Source organism: Camelus bactrianus, chromosome 14 (genome assembly GCF_048773025.1).
Source record: "Camelus bactrianus isolate YW-2024 breed Bactrian camel chromosome 14, ASM4877302v1, whole genome shotgun sequence".
Lineage (NCBI taxonomy): Eukaryota > Metazoa > Chordata > Mammalia > Artiodactyla > Camelidae > Camelus > Camelus bactrianus.
Genome location: NC_133552.1, coordinates 18,587,875 through 18,614,105, shown reverse-complemented (window position 1 = coordinate 18,614,105; position 26,231 = coordinate 18,587,875). Strand labels below are relative to the sequence as shown.

Sequence of the window (26,231 nt, the reverse complement as noted above, 5' to 3'; positions counted from 1 at the left end):
ACAAGGGCTCCTTACCTGTTAGTGGAACGAGGACTGTGCTCTCTTGTTCTCTATCAACCAACCAACAAAGGTTATAGGCTCAGCACTAAGAAGGTAGCAACCAACCAAAGTTAGTGTTTTAATGCTTTCGCTTCCCCCTGGCTCTGCCAGCCAGTTTGGAAATATACCAACAGCTGAAAAGGAATGGTTATTCCATTACCTAGCAACAGTTAGACCAAAATTTTTTTAAAGCCTGAAGATGAAAGAATAAGCTAATAATCCTTCTGTACTTTAGGAATATGTTCAATTCTGTACAAGTGAGAAATGAAAACAGTTTGGACTAAGAAAAGAAAACCTGTAAATTTAAGCACCAAAACTGTAACTTCCCAAATTTAAAGAAAATGAAAAAAGAAATCTGAAGGAAGTCAAGGGGGTGAAACTGCCAGCTAACAAGAAGTATCAAATAACCACAAAAGTATTCAAAGAGCCTCTGTGGAAGCTATTTTTTCATTATACATTTCCAACAGACTTTAAGTCCTAAAGTGTTTCAGTTTTGAAGAAACTATATTTTTTGAGCTTAAAACAGTATTCTCCAGTATAATCACATTGAGGAGGTATATGAGGGATGACAAGAAGAAAGGAGCACAAAAAAAGAGTCTGAGTACTGAATATCTCAAGAAACGCAATCTAAGTATTTTCAAGAGTCCAAAAATCCCAAATAGATTAGCAAAGTAATCCGCAGCTGGAGTCCTTAAGGGGTGGGTCTTTAACATATGAAAAAGGCTTAAAATTAATACATCAGAGCTATTTTGTTTGTTTTCATTGTACCTATACAGTGGAAACAGGTGCTACAAAAGTACTTCTAAAATTATAAAACAATCATCCTCTAGCCTTTCCTAATCAATTTCCTTGACAAATCATTCTTTTTCATGTCTAATGATATTTCAGTATAAACCATGAAAATTATTAAGGATTTCCAAATTAATGAGACCTAAATAAAACTTTGACTACCTACTTTGGTTTGATTAAGTACTTTGAGACACAGTTAAAATATATATTTAGAAACTACTTTAAGATACAGTTAAAAATATATTCAGAAACTATAAATATGATTTTCCAACTTTTCCTTCATTTATTAAATACCAATCAGTAGTAACAATATATCTGGTTGAAAACATAGGCAAAATGGGGGCATTCTATTTTGGAACAGAAAATACCTGGTAATTTAAGTTTATAAGCCCATTTCACTTTGAAAATGAAAAACAACTCCCAAGGAATTGTAGCTTGCTCAGATTAATAAGTCTAAATGTACAATTTATCCTTCAGTAAGAGCTCCAAACCCTTGATTTATTTACCAGACCCGATAGAATATATAAATTTAAAATGCAACAAACTTAGATTAAAAGAACACATGTCCTTAGGTTACGTTATAGAATAAGTTAAATATGAGAGTTGCCTGGAGAAACAGATCCACTTAAAAATTTCTCCCAAGTCAGATTACTTTCAGGTTATAATTTTTTTATTTTGCCTGAAGTATTCCCAAACTTGTATATCCAACATATTCATACTCAAAAATGAATTAACAAACAGATTTCCCTAAAAAGAAATTATTTTGAATCATTGAGGAGAACTGTATCTCTCTTGCTTCAGGAGTTAATAATTTATGAAGACTGTGGATTTGATAACGTATCACTTACATAGAAAAATGTAAAGGTGTTTTCAAATTGAGATCATTATTCAAACAGGAAAGGAACAGTTTTTGCAAGAATACTACTGATGGAGGCTCATAAGAATGACACAGTAGGACCTAACTTAATTCTGTTTTAACAGACAGCATTCTTCCATGTGATGTTTCAAAAGGGAAAAAGAAACTACTCCACTTCAGGACTTGCATTTCAACCACTAAAGAATAAATTCCAAACCAAAGCTAACAATATCAGCAATGCTGCAATGCCACAAAGGAACTCAAACAAGGTATAAGAAGGTCTATTAACCTACCATTTTAACATTTTCCATAAATACTTAAATGTTCGAAGATTCTTACTGAAAATCTACTTATACTCAAATCAGAAACAATTTAAGTATTTTATATATAAATACCACTGAAAAATTCTCCTGAAATGTATCAACTAGACTATTTGCAGTATTTGTTCTCAATACTAAACTATTAAGTGAGCATATACTATTTATTAGTTTGAAGCATTTCTAACACCAACAAGAGGGAAAGCTACACCTCATCATTTTCAAGCAATGAAATAGAAGGTAACGTATTTTTACAAAGACTATGATTTCTATTCACTTGTGTTATAGATGACTGACCTGAAGTCAAACTAATTTATAGATTTACAGATTATTCATAAAACAAGACATTCTACTCTAAATTGGAAGCACGATACAGTAATACCTTTTTCTATTCCTCTTTTATCACTCGCTCTCGCTAGTTCTAAGGCACTTCTAAAAAGAAAAAGAATTTCTTACAAATCCCTCCAAGTGTCCAGATCAGTCCCAGCTGGCATTAAGAAGAAAATGAAAGAATCTTCTCAAGAGAAGCAGCGAGTCTTTGTATCTCCAGCCCCTGGAGGAATGCCTGACACACTGAGTTAAATAAATTCAGTAAATGTTTTTACAAATGAATGAAGTCTACCGGTCAAAAAACAAAAAGTCAGAAAAGGAGAATTTTGTCAAGTAGCTAATATTAAAGGAAATAAAAACTACTGAAAGTGTTAGTTTCATGGATTTTCTTTTGGGGGGGTTATCAGCTTCTAGGATTAATTTCTAAGTACGGTCAGCAGAAACTTCAAAGGCATTATACTGAGATGATACAAACTTTAGCTAAATTACAACACCCATTTTAGATTTTCTAATGTTATTTTCCAGACTTAAAATTAGCAAGAAAACACACCAGATATTGCCTGTATTTGTCAAGTACTCACCAGGCAGTTAATTTCTACACAGTAATGAGACTACAAACCAGAAAAATAAAAATGCCCAACCTGATATGCTATACTAAATTTAAATCCTGGAAAAAAACTTTAATCCTGGTATTTTACTGGCCTTTCACTGCTTTCACAGCTGATCTCACTTTCCCAACCTTTTGCAAGTAAGATTTTTATAGTCACAATCCAGGTTTTGAAAAGGAAAATATTGTCAAAAAGAAAATGGTGAAAAGGTCCGACGGGAAAAGAACATCACTATCATCAAATCAACAATTTAAGAAATATGATTTGATATAATATATGTAGAGATACACTAAGTTTAGTTAACACTGTACGGGCTAGCAATAAAACTGTAAAAGCCTCAACAGATCTTGGATTAAGCCCTTGAAAGTGCCGATACTACCTGAACTCAAGTTTTCAATTTAGTAAGTGAGAAAACAACAAATGTGGATATACTTCCATTAAGAAATGAAACTCATGTATATTCCTTCAGATGTTTTTAATAAGTCACTCCTTTAGAAGTCCAGTGCACTATCCATTGCGCAACAGAGCCAGTCAATAAGTCACTCCTTTAGATTTTATTCAGAACAACAGATTATACTATTTCTAAGTAGGGAAAAAAAACCCTTTTCCCATTATTCCTTCAAAACTTGAATCAAATCTCTGATACTGCCAAATGCAGCTAATACTTTAAAAATTCTGACTTCCTGCAGTTTTATGGTGGTCTATCTTCAAAGATATTCCCAAAAGAGCAAAAATACCTTAATCTACCAATATACCTTCAGGAACATCTCCAATAACCATTCTTTTCACCCCTTTGATAAATCTTTTAGTTCCCAAAAGACTTCAGTTTTTCTCCTCAGAATCTGACATCTCGTTTTGTACGCCTTCCTTATTCCATTGCTCAAATAAGTTTAATACAGGACATGGACAAATGGGAGGTGAGAATGTTCAATTGGCTCCTTTACTTTGTTAGCAATGTCAAGCTTTAACTCTAAAACACAAGAAAAATAAAGTAAAGTTAGTAAAATGTTCTATATTAATGGTAATCCAAGCATACACCAAATTCTGATTGGCTTCCCTATCTTTGAATGATTATGGAGTTAACAAGTTCTTTCTATCCTGTTTACAGCTTTCCCCCAGGAGTATACTAACTCATATGAAGTCCATCCCTAAGGTCTGCAAACCATTTCCAATGACAGGGCCAATTAAATGAGGCTGCAAATATATCAGTGCTGTACTTCTTAAAATATGTTCTTAAACTTCTGCCAGATGGTTCAGTTGGTATATACTCTCACATGACAACAATTACGCTTTTATTTCTAATATAAATCAAATACTTACAGAAAACAGGGTGGTATAGCAGAAAAAGAACCGTTAGGATAGAATAATAAAGGCAGAGGTGGCTCCAGTTGAAACCTGCCATCACTTGACTATACGACCCAGAGTACAGGACTAATATAGGTGCTATATGATCAAAAGAGTTGGAATCAGTAAATCAAATTATCTCAAATTGTCTCCCTTCTGCAGAACTTCTCAGTCTTCAATAAACTAAAATGCAATGTTAATCTCCAAGGTGTATATAACAAAAAGCACTCCCCCAAATTCCTGGGCTCAAGAACTATTTTTTTTTCACTAGAATTAGTATTTCAAAACACTAGTTTTGAAACTTTTAGATTAGATTTCAAAATCCAGTTCAATGGATCTTTGAAACTTAAAAACCAGGTACTGACTCATTAAAAATAAACTGATTAATTCCATTCATTCTAAGGCGATAAGTCTTCAGTCCCATATGGGACTGAGCATGGAACAGATGGTCTTCAGGGCATTATGCCTGTCTAAAGCAATCTTAACCACGAAAAAAGTTTAAGAATCATTTGATTAGGGTAATGATTCTATTTTGGAGTATCAACAGACTGCCACATGACACTACCTTCCTTCTACATGTTCCCTGCCCCCATTAAGAAAGAGGAAAGTGTGCTTTGTAACAACTTTTATTTCTGTAACATTCAGAATTTTGAAGCATTCTCAACTAATCAGATATAATACTAGCATCCTGAAATTCAGCAAAAGAATTCATCCCCGATGCTTCCATTATATGTAATGAATTACTTTACTGCATCTACAATGGTGATACTAGATACACACTATTAGGAGAATTGAGAGAGTAGTCACTCTTCCTATAAGGATTAATTCTCTTATGGAACCCCAAGTGAGAAAGGCTATACCAAAAACGTAGTTTAGAATCATAGGTTTTGAAGGCTATAGTATGGAGAAAGTCTGTGAATACGTAGGCAAGCTTTTAATTTTAATTTACAGTGCTTAAGAAAGGAATCACTCTTATTTGGCACAGTAAGAGCAGCTACCGTTTATAAAATTAAGAACTGAGCTGGGTGCACTATATATTTTATCTCCTTTAATCCTCCAAACAACAGTGCAAGGGTAGCTATTACTCCCATTTAACAGGTAAGGAAATTGGACTGACACATACATTTACAAAGGTCATACAATGAAGAGATAGCATAAACAAGATTAGATACCTGATCTGATGCCAAGACTAATGCCCATTAAACTCTACCTCATTACGCTCTATGCTCATTAATCTACAGCCTAGATTAATCAACTTATGTGAATAAAAAGGCTGTCATGCATACCACACACAGAATAACTAAGCATAATATAACTTAATTTGGATAGTGCAGAAGATATATCAAGATCTTACATGATATTTCCACAGGGTACTAGACAAAACTCTTGAAGACAAAAACCACGACTTTTTTTCTTTGCATCCTTAGTAACTTCGCTCAGTGTTAATAAACATAACCAGCATTTAATAAATATTTCTTAAACAAATAAATAAATCATCACAATAACAGGAAAGGACAGAAATACTGTAAAAAGCCTTCTAGGCTAACAGATAACTGCTTAACTAGTTAATTTTTCTAAAATACTTTACATAACTAGATTCACAGATGTAGGTCACAAAATTGTTTAATAAATTAGCAGTTATCACCAGATCTTCCTTTTTCCCTTTCATTCCTTTTAATGGTCTTCTACTACTTTTCTATTTCTCTGTTTCTTCTCCCTGTTCATGCTTTGAGCCTCTCAACTCAGAACATTGGTATTAATGGCATTTAGGTCACATATTCATAAGCTCAAATACTTGATTTTTGTTAGGCCAATGGGTCCACTTCATAAAAGCTGTTGTTTTTGCATATTATATCGATTTGGGGGGGGCGGGGATCGATCTCTTAATAAACTAACTTAAGCTACTGGTAGATTCTAATTGGTTAAGAATCTGAAAATAACTGGAAACATCACTAAACCTTTATACAAAGAAAAAACAAAGTAGGTCTTTTAGACTGTCCATTTCACAAAAGACCCTAACTTCACTTCTAAAACATTCTCTCTTCAATGTAATTGCCTCATGGACTAGGGAGAACGGCAAATTTTGGTTGTTGAAAGCGTATCAGTAAGTAAAATTTCTAAAAATGCAAAAACTGTACAAGATGTGAAAATTACTGGCTTTTGGGAGCTCTTGGCTATTTCATATCAGTGGAAAGTGAAATTATGGAACATGTGAATAAGATTTATACTACATTACTATTAATTGATAAATTAAGTTACTATATTCTTTAAGATAAATCTTTACTGTTAACTACAATTCAAAAAAAATCCCAATTGCTTCTTCCTGTAGTTCTAATGTTTATAAATGAATCAAGAAAAATATAATAAAAATGAAGGAAAGCAGGTTTCATACAAAAGCTCTGAATTAAAAGAATAACTAATACAATTGTCTTACATAAAAAAAAATACACTCCCCCTTCTAGGTTCATGAGCAAAAAAGACAAGGTAAATCCTGCTTTCCAACTTAATATAAAAATGTTCATGTAAATTAGCATTTTCTTGTTCCAGTAATAAGCATGCGATGTGAACAGAAGCTGTTCAAAATTAAAGATCTGAGTCAGAATGTGCTATTATGATTCAATTGATTAAAGTGAGTTATCTACTTTAAAAAGTACTGTAATGCAGTTTGATCATATGAAACAAAAATACCCTAAGTATCGACAGCTTTTATGTAAAGCTCACTGAGATCAATGGAAGGCCACCAATCTGACTACTGAAATGTTTGTGTCATAAAACTATCAGTTTATTATTCAGAAATTAGATTCCACTTAAGCAAATTTTCCAAATTGAAAGTTTACTCTTTAGCAAAAACTTGGAAAATGTAATCATTTTGAGTAGAAAATACTTTCAAAATGTATTAAGAAAAAGTAAATGAAGATTGAAAGGATCATCATGAGGAACAGCAGTCACTGTACCACTCTATAACGAGGAACCAATGAAGTGTACAGGGCCAAATGACTTCACACTCGTAGGCGAAGGACTGCTTTCTATAGCTGTCAGCTGTCGCCTCTTGCTGCTTACCAGTGGGCCACGGCACTCTCCAAAGTGCTTAAGAATACAGTAATCCCTTGGTATCTGCGGGGAATTGGTTCCAGGTCCACGTGGGGATATCAAATCCAAAGTAGTGCTGTTGGCCCTCCCCATTGGCAGGTTCTACATCCTCAGATTCAACCAAGTGGAGAATGGTTGAATCCATGGATGCAGAATCCACAGATACGGAGGGCCGAACGGTACAAGCTTTGGAATCAAATCATCTGTGGAACACTAGCTCCATCACTAAGTCGTCATGTGACCAAGGTACTTGATAATATTTTACCTACAGTAATATATCAGCCAATAATACAGCAAAAGAAATTTTAGACTCATCTGTCACACAATCTTCAGGTCCCCCATGAATTTAACATCAATCTTACATAAATTTACAAAAAAGAGGAGTTAAAGAGGTTGCTAATCCAAATATCATTCACCTTCAATAAGCATTAAAGAGACTTGTTTCTAAAAGGATTGGGATGCAGTTTTGTGGCTTATTATTATAGGATTCAAAAATGGAGGCAGGAAATTAGTAAGATAGATACCTAGTTTGGACTTAGCCCATCCTCCTTATTCTGGATCCAGCCCTCCTCCCTGGAACCTCAAAACAGATAAAATTCCTAATAATACAGCCAGTTGTACAAACATATAAATCCTGATGTCATTTCAGAGAATAACTGATAAATAGTGTTTGGTAGATCCCCAAAGACAAGAATTACACAATGAAGATGAACAGCTTAGGAATCAGTCAGATCCCTTATTCCAAGATTCTGCAGTGTCATGGAACATCAAAGATGTGGCTCCATGCTTGACTCTAAAAGGGAAAGTAAGACAAATCCTACAGTGATAAAGTGCTTTAAAATAGGAAGAAAAGGAAAGATCCAGACATGTGACAGCTTATTAGCACCTGATCAGTGGACAGCACTACAGCCAAAAGCAGGGGTTTACCAGTTGACCTCACTGCCTTGCACCTAAAACAATGCATTTGATGAAACAAAAATCAAGCAAAAAAGGTAACTACAAAGTAGCATTTTTCCAAAATCAATGTGCTACTATGTTTCACTGAATACCATCTTTAAAAAGTAATTTTTAAAACATGAGTTATTTCCCTCAACAGAAAGAGAATTCTTATCATTGTTGAAAATGCCACAAAACTGTCTAAAAGGACACAACAGAAAAAACAAAATTAATATTAAGCGTAAACAAAAATTTCCTTATGAATGAAAGTTAAGTGGGTTGGGTTATCCATTTCTAAAAAAAAAAGGGATTAAAAACATGTGAAATGAGAGAAAGCTGCTTTCTTAGATACAATTGTTTGATTTACTGTGTTGAAAAAGGTAATTTATAAAAATATTTAAAAGAAAAACTAAGCGGAGAATCATCTTTATTACAGCAAAATATCCAAATACGTAGGTATCTACAAAATACCTTATGCCACGTAGGTAGCTTATTCATCAGTTATTTCACAAAAAAAAAGTCACTAATAATGATTACTTAAATCTTAGCATCTAGTAGGGAATTTTAGTTTTACTACTGAAAATATTCTCTGTAATTTCTATCTGTAAAAGTCTTTTATTTATAACACATTATGAATTTCTTACAGAATAATCTTACCAGCCTGAAAGCTAGGAAAATGTGAAGCACTTGCCTTATTTTAAAATAAAACAAGAAAAAAAGCAACATGGAGCAGTATAGTGATTTGTCGATGGTTAAATGATACAAAGGAGGCAGATATAACTAAAACTATGGTCTCTTTATACTTATCCATAGCTCAGTAATTAACACCATTTAGAATTTATTTAAGTCCATGTTTCCTTAAAATAATATACAAAACATAATCTACCTTTCAACTGGTGAACATTCAATATCATATCACATTTCTTTAGGGTTTTCTTAAAATTTCTAACTCCTTCCTTGCTGTCAGGCTATAAACTGCTGCTTTCCCAATGTCATCTTACATGCCTCAGAATCCCTTTTTCTTTCCCCTCCCTTCATCTGCTTTAAGATGATAAAGCTTGTAAAAGTTAAGACTTTTAAAAAAAAAAAAAAAAGTCTAAAAAGGGGCCAGAAATGCTATACAAAAATAGTCAAGGAAAAAAAAAAAAAACCCACATGGCTTTATTTTGTGATAGCAATTCAAGCAGTTCTGGAAGCCAGAGCTGTGTTCCAAAGGATCAGGTTACCCACACTGGGTAAGTGGAATGTTACCATGTGTAGGCTGGGTCCTTCCTTACCTTCTTAGCTTTCCTAAAGAGGCCAAGGTCACTGATTCAAACCATTATCTCAGATTGCAACCACAAAGAGAATGTGCCTCCATTTCCACCACTGACAGAAAAGGAGTTACTGAATTTCTCATACCCCATTAAAGGAAGGAAGCAACTAGACATTGCATGAAGTCAGCACTTTCCTAAAACACAGCACTGATCAGGCCACTACACAAAAACAAAAAGGGCCCTCCATTCTATGTCCAATTAAGTCCAAACTTCTCAATCCCACCTTAAAGGCTCTTCGAAGTTAGCCTGTCTTCTGTGTCCTGTATATAGACACTACCTCCTACCAACTATGTCCTATGTTCTTTTCTATAAATACTCCCTGCACCTTGAACATTTCTGGTATGTTTTCTCTACTAAAATGACATACTAATCCCATGGCTATCAAACTTCTCTCAAATGCCACCTCCTCAGAAGCATGTGATCTTTACCTTCCGTCCCCCAATACTGCTTTATCAGTATCTCTCATGACACATCATAACCAACCTTGTCGTACTTTTCCCATTTATTGGATTTCTATCCCAAGTCATTCCCTAAAATGTTTCAAAAAGCTTACAATGATAGATACAAATATTACAAGATAAAGTAAATTATAAACAGGTAAAAAAAAAAAAAACTGAAGCAAAGGACCAAAACTAGAAGAGTAATATACTTTTGATCTGTTATGTGTTATCTTTTTCTTCCATGTATACATACACATATATGTACATGTACAAATTTCAACTGCAGGCTCTCTTTAAGGATATAGATAGTGCTGTGCATATACATATTGTATAAATTACATCCTTTCAAATACTCGGGGGCTTTGTAATCTAAGGACAATTTCAAAATGTCTTCTAAAAGATTATATTCCTTTATATGAATACCCATATATGTGTATATAGTCTCAAACTTTTTAAATGGCAAGCAAAATGAAAAAAGTCGCTAATATATAAAAGAATATATTTTGTGGTACTTTTAATGTCAATAAAATAATCAAATTACTCACATTTATTGGCAATGGGAGCATTAATGCTTTTCACATTTTAAATAAATCTGTATCATTTCCCTTTTAGTAGAGACCTAGGAGTGCTCAGGGGATAGCAAGAAATAATTCCACCTCTTTCCAGTGCCTGGAAGAGACTGGCAACGGAATCTGGTTAGTATGAAAAGAAAGCAGCCACAATCACTAATGTGAAGAACCAATCCTAAATATTTAGTTCACATTCACTTGGATTTCTTTTCACTAATACATTTGGGACACATCTGCTTTGGATTACAGACACAGATAAACCCTATGAAAACATTCTATTGCCAAAAATCCTACCTGAAGGTTATAACCACTTATCCTTCAGACCTTTAAAACTGCAGCTATAGATAATAGCTTTTCTGGGAAATTAGGTTTTGGTTTTTTTTTCTTTTTCAAAATGAGAAATGTTGCTTTGAGGGAGGAAGAAAGTGAACACAGTATTTTTATAAATTGAGAAGTCTGCTAACCAAAGGACTCCTGTACTGAATCATTTTACAATGGAAATCACTCTGCCCCTAACTTATTTTCTTCATTAACAAGTAACAGAAAAACATAACTTTCTAACTTGACCTTTCTGCTTCCAGGTACACCCCACTCCAATCCAAATTACAGATTCCTTTTATACTAATCTTCCTTGAACATCAGTTAGTCAACAACCGTTGAGGGCAAAAATCACTCCCCAAAGCAATCTTCAGACTATGTCAGGAATTCATGTAGCCTTTCTTAACTTGTTCCTCCATCTGTAAGCCAAACGTTGAGCATTACCAAGATTTCCAGCTCTAAATTTCTGATTCCTTGATTTCATATTTCTTGTTGTTTGAAATGGGTTTCTAGCTCTTGTAATTTCCCTGTGTATAGATCGCATACACTGCTTGAAAACAAGAACCATGTTAGATTACATCTTTGCCTACACCATTACTAGATATAATGATTTATACCTACAGTCTACTCAATAAATACACCCATTTGATAGACCAGTGAGGTAGAGACAGAATTTAATGTAATAGGTACAGTAACATAGCTGAAAAGAATTGAACCTTACTCTTGTCTATCAAAACAGCTATGCAATAATGGTAACAGGATGGCAAAGTACTTGGCAGTAATTATATTCATATCTTGGATGTTTGCGGAGGTTTTTTCTGCCCTAAATCTGAATTCACTTACTGAACAAATATTTCAGTACACACTCAGTCAGGTTTGACGGCATGCAGCGGGCATAGAGGTAAAACAGATAGGTAACATCCTTGCTCTTAAGGAGCTTATATCCTGCTGGACAAGAAGAGGAGTAGCACCTGCAGTTCCCAGTGCCTTCCAATGTACTTAAACTAACTGAGGAAACAACATTTAGAACATCTTGGTTCTGATCTTATGCGACAGAGCCAGCAGAGCACAGAAGTCATTCAGGGCACAGGCTCCAGACCCAGACTGCCTGGATTTAAATCCCAGCTCCCACTTACTAGCTATCTGACCTTGAATAAATTATCTAATCAATCTATACCTCAATTTCCCTACCTGCAAAATGGAGGTAATAATGGTAGTTACATCTCATAAGGCTGTTTTTTTGTTTTTTTGGTTTTTTTGGTGGGGGGAGGCAGGTAATTAGGTTTGTTTGTTTGTTTGTTTATTTATTTATTTAGGAGGAGGTACTGGGGATTGAACCCAGGACCTTGTGCATGCCAGGCATGCACTCTACCACTTGAGCTATACCATCCCCCCTTCATAAGGTTGTTCTGAGAATTAAATAAGTTGATATATATAAAGTGCTTAGAACAGTCTTGCATATAACAAGTACTACAGTTTTCAACTACTACTACAACTATTCCTACTACTATTGCTACTACATTGTATAGTCTGTCCATGAACAAGATAAAAACAATATATAACAAATGGTAGGAAGTCAATATTTAATTACTGACTGAATAAATGAACCCAAGACTCAGTTTGTTCCTCTGTGAAAACTGAACTAAAGGATCCTATCAACTTTAAGACTGCTATGACTCAAGAGGATATAATCTATTTCAAACTTATGTTAAAACTCCCCCCAAAATCATACAAGAATAAGGTTTTTATTACTATCACCACTAGAAATATATCATAGCTATATGACAGCAAAAATTTAATATTAGGTTTTATTCCTATTGAACATTTATATGTTCCTAAATAGTCAATATGCTGTTTGTTACCATGTGAATATACACTAAGAAAGCCTAATAACCATAGAAATTAGATAATTAGGTGAGCTGGGAGAGAATGAAGTCTCATCAACAATGAGCAACTTTATAATCAATCCATCCATCTACAATTCACTCAAAAAAAGAATACTGAGGAATGTGCACAGGGTATCAGAAGTTCCGACCTAAGTAGTGAACTGATACTACAAAGATAATCTGGGATGCCTGGAAAAGTAAGATGCTACCTCATCTGTCCTATCCACCCGAAGCTCAGAGTTCTCTTTATGGCTCTGTGGATAAGAAAAGGCAGTACTATTCACCATGGTCTAAAGTTTATCCTTAATAAAATCAAGCCACAGTAAATCTTCTCAGTCAACACAAATATGGGTTTAAGCCAGGCAGCCAGGTTTAACACTGGTATGTCCACAAAAAGGATATGAAAACCTTTAAGGATTCTCAGAACTAGCCTCTGATGATCATCAACTACCATATCAGATTCTGTTTTCCCTTGTTTTTAATCACCTCAACCTTAAAAGTAAAGGTCTCACCTCTTAATACTTTCTTACTCCCATTTAATACTCATATATACTCAATTAAATTTATTACTAATTCTAATCACTGCCAAACCTTTCTCATTGTTCTTTTCCCTTTATATAATCCATAACTTACTAGTTTAATAACATGTAACTACAATACCATAAGTAAAATAGATCAGTTAGGGATTTTAAACAAGTAATTAACTCAATGTTTACTAAACTGTCTAATAAAGAAAACTCTTAATACAAACAAGTGTCATTTTACAAATTAAATGTTTATATTTTAAACAGCTGACACTGCACCAAAGGACTTCCAAGGTAATACTTAGATATTTGAGAATCATTATATGCTAAAGAGCTGAACCAGTCAAAGGGAGGTAAAGAACACTGACATTCTAATTTAGAAATAAACGGATTTCTTGTTTATTCGTTTTGCTCATAAACATAGCAAAAAGTAATTAATTCTCAAGAATCTCTATTAAGGTGAAAATAGTGATAGCCCATGACCTATAAAGAACTTTTTACCTTTCAAATATGTCATGATAGTGTTTTTTAAAAAAAAGTTGTCCTTATGCCATTATTTTTTCTTCACTTATTCATTAAGCAGATTTTTACTGAGTACCTACTATCTGTTAGGCACTGAGATATACTTTGAATATACAGTAGCATACCAAACATCTCTTGTTCATGAAGCTTAAAATCATTAAACAGATTATCTCTCACGTGTGCGCGCGTGCACACACACACACACACACACACACACACAACTAACTACAAACCGTAATAAGCACTATAAAAGAACAAGGTGATCCTAAACAGTATTAACGAAGGTCTCTTAAAAAGTGACAGAGAGGCTTGAAGGAGGAATGGAAGGAAGGTGACACAGGAAATGTTCAGGCTTTTAAAGGAACAGCACATGCCACAGCCTGGAGGAGAGAGTAAGACAGGATGGAAGTGAAGAACTGAAAGAAGACAGCAGGGACACAGAAAGTGAGGGGGAAAGCAGCATATGAGACCAGGAGTAAGCAAAAGCAAAACGTAAGTTCCTTAAAAAGAAACAGGAAGGCTTTAAGGGGTTTTGGGCAAGTAAATGACCTGAACAGATTTCTATTTTAAGAAAATCATTCAACTACAAGATACAAAATCAGAGAAAGGCAAGGATGTCAGCAGAAGTTGGAGAGGAAGCTACTGCAGTACTTTAAGAGTTGAATATGTTATCTTAGACTAGAATTGTGGCAACAGAGAGGAGGAAAGAAAAGATAAATTCAAGATATACTTTGAATATAATGGTCAGATGTAGAGGGTGAGGAAAAGGGAGCTATGGAGAACGACTCAGGTTTCTAAAGTGAAGAACTAGAGAAGAAGTGGCATTTATTAAAATGAGGATGACTAAAGGAGAAAGAAATGTGAGGTTAAGAGATTAAGAGTTTAAGCTCTGATTTGTGGAGACTGAGAGGCCTATGAGAACGCAAGCAGAGCTAATATGAAGGCAGGTCAGTCTAAAGAAGAGAAGCGTGGGCCAGTGATAGGTATTCAGGAGTTGATAGCACGGAGTGTATTTAAAGCCAAAGAACAGCCGACTACCTAGGGAAAAGGTAGTAGTTGGGAAGAGGACTCAAATCCAAAGAAACTCCAACACTAAGAGTCTGACAGAGGAGGTGAATCTGAAGGAGACTGAAAAGGAGTGGCTAGAAAGGTGGGAAGAAACCACACAGGGTATCACTGAAAGCACAAGAGAGTGAGTGTTTCAAGGAAGGAAAACAAAGGTCAGCCAGGCCTAATGAGGCTGAAAGGTCCAGTAAGATTTTCAAGTCAAGCTACCTGGTCAGGAAGAAATGGAGGGTGGGAGAGAGGGGGACGTCTGAACATATGTGAGACTAGAAGAAAAGTCAACTCGGAATCCAAAATTCATTATAAATAGTTCTTTTAAAATAATGTAAACATCCTTTATCATTTTTTCCTTCATGTAATTTCTTTTAATGAGCCATTAAAGCATATTCTTACTACCATGACATATTCAACCCTGACAACACAGTGATGCAACAGTAACCTACCACCAGGGTTTTGACACTGCCGCACCAGAACGGGTCATGCTTTGGACAGTTTCATGTTTTAAAATTAAAACTTTCTAAACAAAGAAATAAAACCTAAAATGTTTTGCAATTCTGAGGTGAATGTTACAAAGCCTGAATTTAAATTATTCGAAAATTAAAGTGGTTTTCCCAAAAAGATCATTTTCATACAATTTGAAAAAAATGTTAAAATTAATTCGACTGTCTACTGCATTCCACATATACCACTGTGATGACTTCACACACTTTTTTCTCAACAGGGGCTCAGAGGTAAATGTCAGTATGTCCTATAACAATTCTATCATTTGTACTAATATACAAATCAACGAAGCCTGCCTTTTTTCAAGTTTTCAGCCACTCTAATTAATATTACTTATAGGCATCAGTCTTACCTCTTGTTAGCTTTTTAAGTAGTAGAAACGGCACTAGATTTTTAGTTGTTAAAATGGCTTTTAATCCTAGCTCTGCTTTACTATTATGTATGTAACCTTACACAACTCATTTGGCCTAATAAACTAAGTTTCAGTTTATTCACAAGTAAATGAGAAAAAAAACTTAATACGCAAGGATGTTGAGTGGTTAAATGTGCTGATGAATATTAACTGAATCTAATCCTAACATTTTTAATCACTTCTGTGAACTAAAATACTGAGTTATACACCATTCTTATTTCTGCTGGATATAAGCCAAGTAATTCCACTCTTAAAATTTATCTGCTAATTATAGATTAGCTCTTGGACATGAATTGTCAAAATTAGCATGATTCTTTACATTTAACAGTACAGTATTCTACAACTGAAATAGGTCTGTAATGTTAAACACACATCTATTTTACACTTTCCTAAAAACTCCACTAAAATGACAGAATAGGTTTTTAAGATATAAAGACATAAACCCACAAAAAATTGAGAGAACAGTTGAAAAGACAATAGCAACAAAAATTTGGAAGCTAGAAAGCAGATGGTTGAGTGACAAATGACTTAGCAAACACTAGGAAATCAAATCCTTAGCAAACAGCGGGGAAAGCCAAGAACAAAACCAATTTAAACTGTAAAATCCCCAAAAGACTCAGGAATTGGCAGTACCACATATATCTGAAGTGGGATGTGGGGGAGAGAGAATGCTAAAATAAGGAAGATTGTTTAAAAGTCTGTTTAAGAAGCAACCAGCCCCACGGATCCCAACTGCCCCTCCCCAATCCCAACAAAAAACTGAAACTATATTGTCTGGTGAATATAAAACACAAGATCCCAGGACTGAGGAAGAGGCACAGCACTACGCAGAACATACTGAACACAGGCCGACTGAGGGAAGAACACATGAGGATGCCCAGCCACGTTACCATAAAGTTGAAGCTAACAAAACGATGAGAGGTTCTAATCAGCATTTATTCCCCTACTCTCTCGCATAACTGCCATCTAGGGAAAGGCTGCAACATGAAAGATAAAGACCAAACAAATAAAAACTAAGAAAGCAAAAACTGGAGGACACAGATCACACAGGGGGAAGAAACCTTAAAAAAAAAATCGAACATGTACTCAGACAGCTAAGAGAAAGTACTGTTATCATTAGAAAAGGATATTATTACTATTTAAAAGGACCAGAGACAAAACAAAAGCTCTTGGAAATTAAGTATATGATAATTGATGAAAATTCAACAGAAGTAGAGCAAAAAGAAAAAGAGATGGAAAATAGGGGGGGAAATGTGAGGAAAATTAGAAGACTGGTCAAGAAAGTCCATTATCCCAATATAGGAGTTTGAGAAAGAAAAAAAAGAAATTGGAAAGAAATAATCAACAACCTCATTCAAGGAAAAGCCCTAGAATTAAAAGATGTTTCCAAACTGAAGGGGCACACCAAGTACTCAGCACCCTGGATGAAAAGAAACCCACACAAGGACCCATCATTGTGAAATTTTAGAATACTAAAAATACAATCTTAAAAGTTTTCAGAGATTTAAAGAATGACAAATGGGAAGGAAAGGAAGAATAAATAAGGGTAAATGAAAAGCAAAACACATAGACATAGGTCACATGTAATACATAAGGAATCAGAATGGCTTCAGACTTCTCAAAAACAATATGGAAGCTAGAAAGCAATGGAACAAAATTATAAAATGATACAATTTCCAATCCAATATTCTACACCTAACCAAAGAATCAAACAAGTGTCACAGTAAGCTAAAGCCATTTTAAAACATCGCGTGAACCAAGAATGAACATGCCATAGGTCACTGGAAAATGGAGATCCAACCACAGGAGACAGTGCAAGGAATCCCACAACATTACTAGCTGCATACCAAGTCTAGAGGACAATCAGTCCAGAATGGAGGTCGGAGAAATATGAGAGACTTCCTCAAGAAGATAAAATTGATAACCATACCTGTTATGTCCAAATATCTCAGGAGATACCTGATATAAAGTTGAATTAGTGATTATTGCAGAAAAAAACTAAACAAGGCATAGGGGGTGGGGGACAAGGAATTCCAGCCAGATCATCCTATGGTAAAGCTAACAGTCAATAAGTCACATTAAGAACTTCTTATCAGCTCTTTAGTCTCCTACAGCTAGGTACAAGCAGAAGACCAAGGATTGCCAGAAGCCTGAGGAAAGGCGCTATCACAAAAGGTAAAGCCCAAAACATACAAAAATGGGGAGAAAGGCAACTTGGAGGAAACAGACTATGATAACAGATGAAAACTTGGGGGGGTTACCCACTAACATTTCTATATGCTAAACAGTATACAGAAGTATATATACAAGTATACAATATACACTAGATACCTGGGGTGGGAGGAGGGCGGCGAGTGCAGGACACTGTACAGGAAGGGACAAGTAATTGTATTTTACAAGAACACTGAATAATCAGTGGTGATGCAATCATAACTATTAAGAGGAAGTGGGATCAGGAGGATGGGGGAACAAGCTGAGTAGGTGATGACAAAGTAAATCTTCATTTTCTATCCAGGAAGTCAATAAAGCCAAAAACAAAAGCAAGGAGTGTTTTATTTAACACATATTTAAATAGGGCATGTGAGTTAGACATAGTTCTCAGGGTTTTCCAAATTCACTTAATTCTTTTAACAACCCTATGAGGTAGGTACCATTATCCTCACTTTTTAAAATGAGCAAACTGAGACACAGAGAGGTTAAGCAACCCAAAAAGACTAGTAAATAATACAGGATGGATCAGACCTAAGTAGTCTAATTCCAGAGTCGATGCTGTTAACTACCTGGCTATGCTGCACATTCAGGAGCAATACAAGAAGTTATTTAAAGACTAGGAGGTAAATATTACAATCATCATCTAAAAGAGGAGAAAGTGATTGCTGCTGGGAAAAAGAAAATGAAAATGAAGAGGGCAGGAAATTTTGCTTGTTCTGATAACCATGTAAACGATTTGGCTCTTTACAGGTACAACCTAAACAAAACTTACAACTTATCATTTAGTATTTTACAATTGAAGTATTCAATCTGATGCTACCATTCTAAGAAGTAGGTAAAATGAGTATTACTCCTATTTGATAAGAAAACTCTCATTCCTCTTTAATAAATATTTGAGGGTCCACTATAACAGGCACTGTATTTAGAAGATTGATATCAATTTACCTCAAGGAATGATAAGGTAATAGACGTTCAAAAAGTAAGTCTTTTTATTCATTTCTTTTCAATGTGTTGCATTAAATGATGTGATCCTGCATCTTGAACTGCTGTTCTTAAGGCGAGAGACTATATAAATTTTAAATCATGATAGAAAAAGCAGAGAAAGATCTGTTAAAAAATATGTAGCTCTTGCCCTTGAGGAACTCATAGTCTTATGGGGAAAACGGGTAAACATAATTATCACTGAATGTGTGCAGTGCCATGGATAGAGGAACACTAAAAAGCGCTAAGGAGACAACATTCCCTGGTGAAGAGAACGTGTCAGAGGGAACATCTGAAGGACGAATAGAAGTTTGATCAATTTCACAGAAGAGACTATATTAAAAGTCACAAGACATTGAAAGCATTATCCAGTGTGAAATACCTACATCTTCCTTGAGTTGTAAAAATAAGTTCACATTAAAGGCTAAAATAAGACATCAAGACCTTTTTCAATGAGAATGACTTTTTAAAAATAAATCTTAATGCCTGATCCATGTTCCTAATCTTTATAGTCAACTGAAAGCATTTTCCAGTCTACGGCCATACCACCCTGAACGCGTCTGATCTCATCTGAAAGCATTTTCCACATGTGTAATAAACGCTTTAAAATTTTAAGTGTGAGAATATTATTCCACCAGATGATTAAGAATAACCAATTTTCATGTGTCCTACCACCCAAAGTTCTACCATTAACATGTTTTCTAAGTCATAATATTGAAACTATAATGTTCTTTCTCCCATAAGAGACCAACAGGTGCCCAAGCCCAGAAGATGTAAGTGACACAGAAACTAACATGGGAAAGAAAAGTTAAAAAAAAGTTTTTAATCATTATCACTTTTTTCTCTCATATTCTCAAATTTCCCTTCCAAGAACAAAGTTAAATGAACATTTCTTTCTAACTACAGTGATACAAGAAATAATCTGCAGTAAAACACAATAAATACACAAATTTATCCTATCTGACCTTTACAGACAATTTGAATCATTTTGATTTTTCAGAATTTAAAGGATACCTCTGAAAAAACTTTTTCCTGGTTCTAATGACTTAACTTTGATGTTGACAAAGGCTTAGATACATAGTTAATTCAAAACAGGTAAAGTCAACTCAAATTACTTTACAACAATATTTAATCATATTTCTCAGTAGCTCAAGATCTCTTTTTGTCCCTTTAATTTCAAACATTTCTAGGTAATCTGCCCCTAATTAATCATCTCAGTTACTATATGGAAAAATTAATTTTATACTATTACTTTAAATTGGGACTATCTCTACAGTTAAGAACCTAGTTGTAAGTAGCAACATCTGACTTTAATCGTCTGGAACAGTAAGTTGTGGAAAGCTCTATCATGCCCTACCACCAGGAGGGAAAAAAAAAAAAAAGAGAGAGAGAGTCATGCCAGGAGACCACAAATGGTAATTAGCAAAAACCATGGCCGGTTTGAATTCAAAATATGTGGTTTTCATTTGTGTATCTGATCCATCTTTTATTTCTCTAAATTTGGCAACCAACATAATGTACCTGTTTTTATAGAGGATTTACTCAGATCACAACTTTTAGATTTAGAAAACATTAATATTTGGGGTAAATAATTGTTTAAAATGACAGGTATTAGCATAAACTCATAAATTTAAAGGCTTAATAATTATAATAGGAGTATTAAGGAAACCACCTCCTAGAAAAGGTCTTTTAACACAGTTTTGGACACATGATGCAAAATACATTTGGCTAGTAACAAGATTTTAACTGACTATTAGAAAAATAATAAAAATCCTTAAAGACAAGATTTTAAATTATTTCAATTAACCATGCTTTTACTTTGTATCTTTTAAGTAACTAAAAAATTAAAAAAAAAATCATGAAAACCTCACTGAAACATTTGGTCTTTGTTTTTCTAAAACTGCAATTCTTTTCAAATATGCTCAATTTTTCCAAAGTGAAAACCACAGATAAATATTTAGAATGTAAATGTTCCAATTAGCGTGATAAAAGTTCAATCACAAAAATCTCTAACTAATACTAATTAAATATCTTTCAAGACTATTCAAAATTCCATAGTGAAAATGAATAGCCTTTATCATAACTCCCATATTATTTTGACCAAGTTTAGTCACAGACTGTCAAATTTGTGAAAAAAACATTCCTTTAAAAATCAACTTAGTTTAAAGCCATGTAGTATCTTGAGAGATTTCACAACTTTTCTAGCTAACCAGCTTCAAAGACGTGATTTGATCCAGTAAGTGTGATGACCACATTTCCAATCCAACTAAGAAAACACTGGCTTAATAATGTATTCTAGGCTTTATGCATTTTTTCAGTAAGGGAAGAGGGAACAGGTGGAGTAAATTAGCAGGAGAACAAAGTCAGTTTCATGTCCTATAAATCCAACCCTCCAAGACTTTTTCTTTACTCTTTAAAATGGCTACCACCTTGATCTACTATGCAAAAGGGAAAATGTACAGCATACTATCAAAGATAAATCTGGTTATTTTGACAGTGTATGCCCTCCTCCCCAACAAAACACTCTTTAAGATTCCATTCCTTTACTTTTCAAATAAAACGACCATTAAATACGTACACAAAAACTGGTCAATTACAGTCTAAGGGCAACCTGTATAACCCAGCTTAGGTCATCTTTCCTATAATATCTGACTAGGAAAAGCAGGTAACATTATCTTTCACAGCCTAAGCTCAAACACAGTGGAACTGAAAAGGATTGTCCAGTCCAGTGAAGGAGAAACAAATGTGGGAATCACAATCTACCCCCCAACAAAGAGATGATTGTTGATTTTAGTAATTCAAGAGAATAGATTAACTACTCTATGGGTTAGCAAAAATTAAGCTTCTGTTCATAAGTAATAAATTCTAAAAACCATTTTATGGTAACAAGACCACTTGGTGCTCCCAAACCTATTCTTAGCGCTCAAAAACTCTTCTGTCCAATACTGTTTACGTATTTATACCACTTCCTATCCAGTCTGAAACCATTCCATAACACTCCTGCTCTAGAAAACTTACCAGAAAAATGCATTTTCACGTACATAAATATATATAATGCTTTAGACTAATCTTGTGCATGTACATAGCTACTGAACAGATTAACTCTGTTTACTGTCTGCAGAAACATGGCATGATCTTACCTCTCATCCTCGCCATCCACCAGGGGTGTCGTCAGAGGTAGCACCTTCAACGGGAAAAGAGAAGCAGAGGCTGCTAGGCTGCTGCTACTCCCATCTGAAACTGCTGACATGCCCCCACTGTCACCACTGACGGTCTGAGGTAAGCCAACTACGGACGGTTCCGCTGGGCGCCTGGCATCTTCAATTTGGCTTCCAATTGCCTGAGCTAACGATTGTGCAGAGAACTGAGTGGAACTTAGTGGTATCTGCTGTGCCAAAGGCAAATTTATATTAGATACTATCAAAGGAGGTTGACTAACACTTTGAACCAAATTACCATTTTGAGTGGCAGGGGCTTGTGCTATACTCTGTGATGGAACCAAGTTTGTTGGGGCAGAAGGCATTCCAGAAGGACCAGCTGAAGTAACCTGATTTGTAACAGAAATACTACTAGCAGAGGGCAAAGGACTAATTGCAGGCAACTGCTGAGGAATAACTCCTTGAGCAACTGGCTCTGCTCCCTGCGGCTGGGGAGGCACAGTTAACAGGGTACTTTGGGGTGCAATGACCAATTGCTGAGGAAGGCTTGAAGCACTAGTTTGAACTCCCTGATGAAGAATCGCAGTTTGAGCAGGTGGAACTATCTGTGAAGATGGAGGAGCACCTTGCGGAATAACTGAAGGTGTGACCTGGGGAGAGGGCTGCGGCACTGCTGTGGGTATGTTTGTTTGTTGACTAATATTTGCAATTTGACTGCCAGGAGGTACAGCAGATACTGAGGTCTGAGCCTGACCAACAGGTTGGCCAGACGGCCCTGCAGGCTGTGCTTGGACTGCTGCGGGCGGCACCGGCAGCTGGATACTCTGTGGCTGGGCCATAGGAATCACCGCTGCTCCTGCTCCCGCTCCGGCAGAAGGGGGCTGTCCAGAGGACACGGCTGTTTGAAGAATCGGTGGCTGCTGTACATACTCTGAGGTCACTTTCGGAGTCACCAATGTACCATGGCTTGGGGCCATCTGTGTCGACACGGTCGGCTGCTGTTGTCCATACTGTAACTGTTGGGGTGGTGTGCCTGGAAGGGGAGCCTGCACTGGAGGGGCCGGCTGAGAATACGGCAGCTGGGGCTGAGCCAAACTGGAAATGGAAGGCGGCTGACCTAAAGCTGAAGTTACACCAACCGCGCTGACAGGTGATGGCTGGATACCAGTTGCAGCATTGACAGCAGCTTGCAGAGGTACTGGTTGCAGACCTTGCTTTTGCTTATAGCTCAGTTCTTGAGACTGTAACTGTACTTGCGAGATCTGCGACTGAGAAATACTCTGTGGTACACTGACTGCTGAGATGCTCTGTGGACCAGGGCCACTGAAGTCCATCTGCGGAAGGGCCACACCTTGCAGAGCTGGTGGCTGCTGCTGCTGCACCACCACAGCAGGGGCTCCCATCTCTCCACTTCCCACACTCTCCGTGTAGTGACTCAGTGTGCTGACACTACTGCTCACTGAACTACCACTAGTGCTCTCCCTCTCGGAAGTCACTTCTGTCGGGTTGTGTTTTACAGTTTCCACCACTTTATTTATCACCACACCTTCAGCAGCAGGTACAGCATTTTCTTTTTCATAAAACTCAGTGCAAGTCCATCTACCTTTTTTAAAGGGCTCAGAACTAGAATCTAACTTCACAACTCTGAACCTTGACGTGTTAACTGTTGGTTGTGGCTGCTGACTTGGAACTGATCCCACAGTCATCCCTGCAGCTGCACTGGGTGCACTGGTAACGACAGCGGTGGAAGAAATAGTACCATTGCCCATGCCACTCAAGACATTCACATTAACACCGCTGCTCACTCCAGGCCCAACGCTCACACTAGCAGCACTGGGGATACTGCTTGCACTTATATTAGCACTACCAAGCATGCTGCTTGTCACATTAGGACTAAAACTACCCACAGCAGTAATGTTAGCATTATTCATCGTATTAGTGCCAGTGACAGAACTTATACCTATACTGCCGGCGGTACTCGGAGCACGGATATTAGTCATTACAGATGCAGGTGTGCCACCCGATGATACAGCAGAAGTTGGTGCAGCTGGCTGAACACTGTCAGAGCTTCCAGTTGTAGAGAGTTTTCTGGATACTGGGCTTGAAGGTGGCCCTCCAGGAATGGATGTACTGGCCACAGCGGCATGGGATGGATGGTGGTGCCCATGGTGGAGGTGGTGCCCATGATGAATGTGATGGTGGTGATGGAGGTGGTGTGGATGAGCATTTCCATTGATCACAACATTCGCTTGTGGAAGGTGAGGCAGATGAGGCTGAGGAAGATGGGGCTGGTTGGGAGAGACTGCCCCAGGTGTCTCTGCTTCCTGGAAGTTATTGAGAGTCTCTTCTGAGGAGCTGCGTTCGGGCTCCCCTAAGTCAGTCGCCCTGGAAAGTGACACATCAAGGATCTCGGAAGAAGACAGATCTTCCGTGTGAGATTCATCCAGATCATCATAGCTCTCGGTGTCCTCTGCGATGCTGTTGTTAGAGCTGATGCTGGCGGAGATCTGAGCGGGGGTCACGCTGGTTATCTGGAAGCCACTTTTCTTTTTCATCTGAGTTCCGCCTGGCGCAAGAGGCTGTGCCTGCAGCTGAGCCTGCGAAAGGAGGTTCAGGCTTTGTGGAGGCGGAGGCTGTGGTCCCGACAGAGAAGATGCTGCGGGAGGTGGTGGCTGGAGGAGCGACGGCGGCGGCGGAAAATCCTCGGAAGATGGGGCACTACTAGCAACGCCGGTACCTGCTGCACTGAGAGCAGAGGCGCTGCCACTACCACTGCCCCTTCGAGGGAACATTGCCGGGTGCGCCATCTTCCTAGCACTAATGTCTGCAGCGGCCGCGGCCGCGGCGGCTGTGGACTCGGGCGGCTGGTGCATTGTGTTGGGTACCGGGGGGCGGAGGAGGCAAGTGCAATTTCCTTCTGCACGGTAATCTTTGTATTCAAGACGCCGAGGAGGAAAACGGGACCTGACGCTCCGCCCGGCGCAATTCCTCCTTGTCCTCCTCCTCAGCCGCAAGCGCTGGCCGCTCCTGCCTTCGAGGGCGAGCTTCAGGAAGGGAGGATGAACGAGGGTGAACGGGGCAGCCGGGGACCCGAAGGGGGGACCCCTTCAGTCCTTCGCCATTCACTTTCCCCCTCTAGCTTCACACCCCCCTTTATATTCCGCTTCACGTGGGGTGCGGGGCGGGAGGGAGGGAGGGAGGACAGCAGGGGAGGGGGAGGCAAGAGGAGGGGGTGGGAAAGCCGAGAAATGCCCACCTTCTCCCGACGACTCCGAAGCCACCTCCACCCCTCTTCCCGCCGCGGCGGCGGCCGCCGCCGCTGCAAAACCCTCCCGGTCGCTCTGCACGAAGGCAGCGCCGAGCGAGTGTCGCCTTCCCCTCGCCACCCGCCGCCGCCGGCAAGCCCCGAGCTCAGTGTCGCTCAAACCTCCCCTCCCGGCCCCGCCGGCCCCGCTCGGCCCTCCCCCCACGCCCCGCGGACCCTTTCAAACCCCCTGGGCTCGCGGCGTCTGCTCCGTGAGGAAACGCTGGCCGCGGCTGAGGCCGGCGCGGCGAGGCTTGGAGCGGGGCGGCGGCGGGGCGCCCGGTACGGTGAGCCCAGCAACGAGGCGCGGGCGGGCGCGCAGAGACGCCGGGTCCTCGCGGAACACGGCCGGGGCGCGGCGGCGGCGGTGGCAGCGGGAGCCCAGGGACCGCTCCATCACTGGCAGCCATGGAGCCCGAGCATTTTCCTCCCTCCGGGCAGGCGCCTCGGCTCGGCACACGTCCTCGGGGAGGAAGGGGCCGGCGCCCGAGCCTCCCCGGAGGGCGGCGGGACGTGCGCTAGCGCCGACGGTGAGAGCGGCTCTCGTCCTCTTCCTCCGCAGCCCGCTAGTCCTCACCCCGCTGCTCCCGCGGCCCGGGCGGGAGGGGGCCCGCAGGCGGCGGCGGCGACTTCTTTCTCGGCGGCGTTGGTGGCCAGACGGGCTGGTGCAGCGACTGCAGCCGACGCCGTTCAAAGGAACGAGAGGTGGGGTTGG

At 38.2% G+C, this 26,231-nt stretch overlaps 1 protein-coding gene across 6 annotated transcripts in view; it reads right to left on the bottom strand.

Moving 5' to 3' along the window:
* The window catches only part of TSC22D1 (TSC22 domain family member 1), a 110,171-nt gene extending 84,542 nt beyond the window's left edge, over positions 1-25,629 (bottom strand). For all 6 annotated transcript variants that reach the window (XR_006723445.2, XR_006723444.2, XM_010951378.3 and 3 more), the window contains exon 1: positions 22,195-25,629. Coding sequence is in view for 4 of the 6 variants with exons in the window: in XM_010951378.3 (XP_010949680.2) it covers positions 22,195-25,085 (2,891 nt within the window). In the remaining 2 variants the exon portion in view is untranslated. The remainder of the gene's footprint in view (positions 1-22,194) is intronic.
* Between the last annotated feature and the right edge of the window lie 602 nt (positions 25,630-26,231).